We start from the raw sequence: 6696 nt of genomic DNA, 5'->3' as shown, positions 1-6696 counted from the left end.
AAAGTTATGGCACATTTTATAATTTGTGTTTTATTGTTATTATTGTTATAAAAAAGGTCAGTATTTTTTAAAAATAAGAATAGAAGAGCAAAAATAAAAATAAAAAAATAAACCTTTTGGCTGAATGTGAAAAACACATTAGGAGATTTCTGTCTTAAACACAGCACTGAATACTGTGGTCGGCCTCAAATGGCACTCTTGTAATAGAATGACTCATTAGTGTTCTGTGATGACTGCATTTTTCAGGCTTCACTGAAGGAGGCACTGCTGCACCAGATTCAGGAAAAGAAATCACATAAGCTGGTACACACCTGAACACACACATCCATCTTTCTGTTAATGGTGACGTTTTCCATTCTAATTTAAAACATTTTCAAAGACTGAATCCATTAGACAGGTCATATTGGTGAAATACTGAATATTACAAAAGAATTGAAAACAAAAACTCTTTGTAAGTTTACGTGATTAATTTAATACTTCTCCTTCCACACCAACACATTAGAAGGTATCCAGAAATTTACAGAACTTGTACTTTAAAGTTGATACAAAACATCAAAGCAGAACAGAGTAAACTCAAGAGAGACACGGCGTAGAATATAGATACATATTTTTTCCCTACAATATGAAAGCAGAAAACAACAAAACGCTGCTGAGCTGCAGTTCTTCTTGGTGAACGTTTATGCAAAAGCTGATTTTGGAAATTGAAATTTGGTTGTATTTCAGAGCATAAAGAGTCATTTTCCAAAAATGTACTGTACAGAGTACACACACACATGCGCTCATACACACACACACACACACACACACACACACAATTAGAGCATTCAGAGATTTCAGATGAAGCAGAGAGATAAAGCAAAAAGATGCCCTCTAGCCAAATCGCCAAATCCAGGCTTTTGACAAATCACCTAGGCCAACATAACAAAGTTAGGCATGTTTGAAAGATACGCACTGAGGAGCAAAAGCATGGCAGGGTCAATAAATGGAGATATCGCATAGTAACAACTAGTACACATTGCTCAAGTCTGTCTGTTTCTCCTCGAGATTTACGGACATTCTTATGAAGATGTTTTCACATGCACTCCTTTCACTTCCTGTCTACAGCCTTTACTTTACCCCATTCTTTTCTTTCTGACTTCTCTCCTCATTCACAAAAAGTCCCTTCCTCCTTGGTTCGTTTCCTCTCTGCTGCTCTAAAGGACACAGGCATCAGATAAACAGTCATTGGAATGTCCCTTGTGGGCTTTGACTTCTGACTGGTGGCTTTTTGCTTGACTCTTCTTGCTTGCTTGTGTATGTTCATTCCCCTCAAGGTGGTCCACCTCTTGGACTTGTTGGTGGTTCCCCTCATGGAGATGTTGATGGTCCTTCCGGTGATGTTCACCATGATGTAGAGCAGAAGATGAATCTTTCTTCTCTCCTTCATTAGCTTGATCACCATGATGACTCCTGTGATGCTCCTTCTCATGAAGCTTCCGGTCTCCATGATGGAGATCTTGGTCTGCCTTATTCTGCTCATCTCTTTCTCTTTCCTTCTGTACATGATGGCTTCCATGATGGGGATTTTGGTCCCCACTGTGGATTTGGTTGCCACTACGCAGCTCTTGGTTCTCCTTGTGGAGCTGCACACCAGGGCCTGGTGGCTGTACTTGCAGGTAGGCTCGGACTCTGTGGTGCTGGGCATGGTTGTCACTGAAGTCGATGACTCTACACTCATAAGTGCCTTCATCTGCAGGTTTAACACTGGACAGGCGAAGCCTGTGAGAGATGTTGCTTCCAGCCACTTTCACCACCTTTAGATAATAAAGAAAAAAAAAACAAGAGTTTTTAAAACCATATTATTTTTCTGATTTATCTCCTACTTTAGTCAGAGCTAACTGATCTATCTATACTGTATCCACAACTGCATTCCTTCTTAGCCACTGTTGCAAGGTTGGATAAGCATTACAAGATTTTGGAGGTCAGGTGCAACACTCCAATGGACTACCAGAGGGTGACATAGGGTAACTACCTAGGCCTAATTAGAGCCAGTCACCAACACCTGTGCCCACATTTATGTAAGTGAGGCCTTGACTTGTCTCAATAGCTCAGTCTTTGCAGTCCTTGTGACTGCTTTGAGGGCCAAGCCAGAAATCTTTGATTTTTTTTTCTAAAATAATCTGTGTTGTATTTATCTTTCAAAGCAAGTCTGCTAGGCAGTTGAATCTAATGACCCAGGTCAGCCTTTATAGCCCAGTGTTTATCAGATAACTGAGAACTGTCGACATGACAGATGACAACCTGCTATTGTACACAACCTCAAAACAGTGATGTGACATTGAGAACTCACACTTATTTTAGTGGCGTCTCTTGTCATCTCCTCAACAGGAACAACCTATACAGAGAAAGAAGGGATAGGAGGAGAATGAAGGATGTGCTGTATGTTAGAGCATCAATGTTAATTACATTGTGATGACTGGCTGCTGTTTGTATGTTCCAGGGGAATCAGCCAGCAGACTGTGATACTGTATTGCATGCATTAATCAGTACTTACAAACTGGAACTCCTGCCAGGTTATTATTCTCTGGCAGGAAAAGTAGAGGTTTCATTTTGTACTAATCTGTCTGTGCAATTGTGGTCCTGTATACAGTGCTGTGAAAAAGTATTTGCCCCATCCTGATTTCTTCTATTTTTGTTTTTGCATTTCAATGTTTCTGATCACCCAAAAGTCATTGCTCCCAAACCTATTAATTGGTTGAGCTACCCATGGCAGTAACAACTGCAATTACGATAACTTGCAAGTCTTTTACATCGCTGTGGGGGAATTTTGGCCCACTCTTCTTTGCAGAATTGTTTTCAAACATGAACTGCCTGTTTAAGATCCTGCCACAGCATCTTAATGGGATTCAAGTCAGGACTTTGACTTTACCACTCCAAAACCTTCATTTTATTTTTTTTGAGCCATTCAGAGCTGGACTTGCCTGTGTGCTTCAGATCATTGTCCTGCTGCATAACCCAACTGTACTTGAGCTTTAGGTCAAGAACTGACGGGTGGACATTCTCTTTCAGGATTTTCTGACAGAGAGCAGAATTCATGGTTCCATCAATTATGACAAGTCGTCCAGGTGCTGCAGAAGCAAAGCAGCCCCAGACCATCACACTACCACCACCATGTTTGACTGTCGATATGATGTTCTTATGGTGGAATGCAATGTTAGCTTTACACCAGATGTAACAGGACCCATGTTTTCCAAAAAGCTCCACATTTGACACATCAGTTCACAGAATATTATCTCAAAAGTCTTGGGGGTCATCTAGATGTTTTTTGGCAAATGCAAGATGAGACTTTGTGCTCTTTTTGTGTTCTTGTTTTCCCTCTGTCAGCAGTGGTTTGTGCTGTGCATCTCTCCCATGGACAGCATTTTGCCCAGTGTCTTTCTTATTGAGGAATCATGTATACAGACCTTAACTGAGGCAAGTGAGGCCTGCAGTTCTTTAGATGTTCATCTGGGTTGTTTTGTGACCTCCTGGATGAGGCATCAATGGTGAAATTTTGGTAGGCTGGCCACTCCTGGGAAGGCTCTTCCAAGTTTTCTCCATTTGTGGATAATGGCTCTCACTGTGGTTCGCTGGAGTCCCAGAGCCTTAGCAATTGCTCTGTATCTCTTTCCAGACTGGTGGATTTCAGTGACTTTGTTTCACATCTGTATTTTAATCTCTTTACAACATGGCATCATGTGCTGCATTTTGAAGCCTTCTAGCCTGCTTCACATTGCCAGACAAGATCTATTTAAGTGATGTTTAGATTTAACAGTCTGACAGTAATCATGTCTGGGTGTGGCTTATGAAATTAAACCCAATAATCAATCAAATTTGGTTAACTGATTGAATTAGAAGCTAAGGGGGTGATTACTTTTTCACATCGTGCCAGGTAGGGCTGAACAGCATTTTTCCTTCAATAAATGAAATCATCATTTAAAAACAGAATTTTGTGTTTACTTGTCTCATGTTAAAAGTTGTTTTGATGAGCTGAAACATTAAAGTGTGACAAATATGCAAAAATAGAAGAATTTGGGAAGGAGGCAAATACTTTTTCACAGCACTATACTTCCTTAATACAGAGTAAGACAGCAATCATGTGTTTTATACTGTTTTGTACAGTATGTCATACAGCATATAAGAAATATCTTCTGTCTGTGGTGAATTGTAACTATGGAATATAGAGAACAAAAATATTTTTTGTAAATTCAGTAAAACTGTTCAAATATCAAATATAAAGAGTTTTCTTTTTCCATAATCAGTTACATCAAATGACAGTTCCTGTTAAGCTCAATTTGTTTTAACCCTGTAAGCTGTAAGGACCTTTTAGTGATCCACACTTCAGTTCCTCACTCCCATAACTACAAAGTGGTTTCATAGTAGTCACTGAATAATTCATAGTTGTTATGGGATAATACATCTTAATAAGTGATAATTGACTGATAAGCCTGGAGACAATAAAAGCTATGCCTATTTTCAGAACGGAGCCACACCTGATTGGTTGTCCAGGCAGGTTTCTCAGCCCATTCCCTGTGGTGCCGAAGATACCACCACTGGATCTCCAAGGAGACGGAGGAAGAGCCGGCTCCCCTGAAGGAGCAAGCCATCTCCACATCCTGACCGCTCTGAGTGATGATGTCATGAGGAACCTCTGTGAATAGGGCTGAGACAGAAAGACAAAAAGAGATAAACGTTAACACATGATCATTTAAACCTGATTGAAAAGCTAACTAACCCATTTTCTCACTGTAAGTCTGTGCAGACTTTGGTACTGGCATTATAGTGTGTTCCATACGGAGCTGATGAAATAACTAAAGTTTGGAAAGACTAAATCTGAAAATTGTCCTTCATCCTATCTAACTTTCTAACTTTAACCTTCTAGCATTAGCAGAAGGTATTCAGAACGGAAACCCAAGCTCTCCCCCTTTCCTACAGACACACAATCTCTCCTCATACTAACATATGTTGAAGATGTGGTCTGAACTCCCAACAATAAATATTGTATTGAAACCAAAGAAAGAGGAACCATCAATCCCTCTGCTCACAAGTAAACACTTTTGTTTACTTCAGAGGCTAAGTGGAGATAACAATGGTGATTTCATTATGTGAACACAAGAGATAATGGACTACACTGTGTGTACTGTTAGCAGTCTCTGTACTGTCATCGTCTCTGTAGAGAGAGAGATATTCCTGCTATGATCCCTGTTGTACATACAGAACCATACAGCTAAAGCCCACGCAAAGCTGCCAACAGTAATTACAGTTCAGCAGTCTCCACTCTTCATCTCCCACACCTACTGACACCTCTACACTGTCAGATAAGATACAGTATTCGACTTAAGCTTATTTATGCAGAATCTTTAAGACCACCTTCTTTTGTCCAATATTTTGCAACAGTAATTTGAAGTGTCTGTTATTGGGTAAAAGAAAGAGAAACGTGAAGCAGAATTTCTGCAGGCCCCCTGGTGGCGGAAGGGAAATGGACTGTAATATTTAAATTAATATGATCAAATAAAATATTTTCCCTATAACTCTTCAGATAACTGCTGTCAGATTAACTAGAACACTGGTGACTCTCTATGTGTGAAATGTTGTGATTCTGTTCTGCAGTGAGGGCTGAAAGGAGGGGGATGAGAACCCCTGGCTGTGACAACAGTTCACACCTCTCCAAAAAGACAGCCGTGCTGAGATAAAACAGACATCACAGCTTCAGCTTTCTCAAGAAAAAAAAACACACACAAACACAACATAAACATTTTTGTAAATGCTGACTTGCTTGTTCACCTGCAAAGATGAAAATCCAGACTTTGGGATACTGGGATAAAATGAACTCTCCACGCTCCTCCCACAAACGCATTTTTTATATCAACTGTTGCTTTGCTAATCTCATTCATCCTAGAAGATTTAGGTTGACTAAATAACACTTAACTTGAGCTATTGTCTCTGACTTTACATCTACAAGGTGGACTGACAAAGTTGGAGTGTCTAATAGAGTGGACAGTGAGTGGACACTAAGGTGTTTAAAAACTCCAGCAGCACTGCTGTGTCTGATCCACTCGTACCAGTGCAACACACACTAACACACAACCACCACCACGTCAGTGTTACTGAAGTGCTGAGAATGATCCACCACCTAAATAATACCTGCTCTGTGAGGGTCCATGGGGGACCTGACCACTAAAGAACAGGGTAAAAGGGGGTTAACAAAGTGTGCAGAGAAACAGATGGACTACAGTCTGTAGTTGTAGAACTACAAAGTGCACCTATATAGTACGTGGAACTGGTAAAATGGACAATGAGCGTAGAAACAAGAAGGTGGTCATAATGTTATGTCTGATCAGTGTAATAACTTTAAATTTCTGTACACTGAAAAAAGTGGTTTAATTTACATGATTCAAATGTGTACATCAGTTCCACATTAAAAAGCTTCCGTATATATAAAATCTTCAGTATATTGTGACCAGTGGTGTGGCATGATTTTGCCATCAGGTTGGCCGTTGCCATTAACACCATGGCCCAGTCTCATACCAGACTCTGTTGCCCTGTCCTATTTACGTTGTGGCACTTTCATAACTGTTATTTATACAAGTTCCTCCATTTTAACCCACTCGAGTGATACTAGCTCTCTCTTCCGGAGAACCTACATCTTGCTAAAGTGGGTGTGGCTTACAAGACACA

The 6696-nt window shown here is 40.2% G+C and overlaps 1 protein-coding gene across 1 annotated transcript in view; it reads right to left on the bottom strand.

The window, feature by feature from the left end:
• Positions 1 to 452: 452 nt before the first annotated feature.
• Positions 453 to 6696, bottom strand: part of vstm2l (V-set and transmembrane domain containing 2 like) — a 31138-nt gene continuing 24894 nt past the window's right edge. Inside the window, exons 2-4 of the mRNA XM_036571004.1 lie at positions 4512 to 4681; positions 2330 to 2374; positions 453 to 1793 (exon numbers count right to left, since the gene is read on the bottom strand). Coding sequence (XP_036426897.1) covers positions 1194 to 1793; positions 2330 to 2374; positions 4512 to 4681 — 815 coding nt within the window. The 3' untranslated portion in view covers positions 453 to 1193. The remainder of the gene's footprint in view (positions 1794 to 2329; positions 2375 to 4511; positions 4682 to 6696) is intronic.

The sequence above is a fragment of the Colossoma macropomum genome, unplaced genomic scaffold (genome assembly GCF_904425465.1).
Source record: "Colossoma macropomum unplaced genomic scaffold, Colossoma_macropomum, whole genome shotgun sequence".
NCBI classification, from domain to species: Eukaryota; Metazoa; Chordata; class Actinopteri; order Characiformes; family Serrasalmidae; genus Colossoma; species Colossoma macropomum.
Note: the sequence above shows the minus strand (reverse complement) of the source record. Positions and strands in the feature narration are given on the sequence as shown.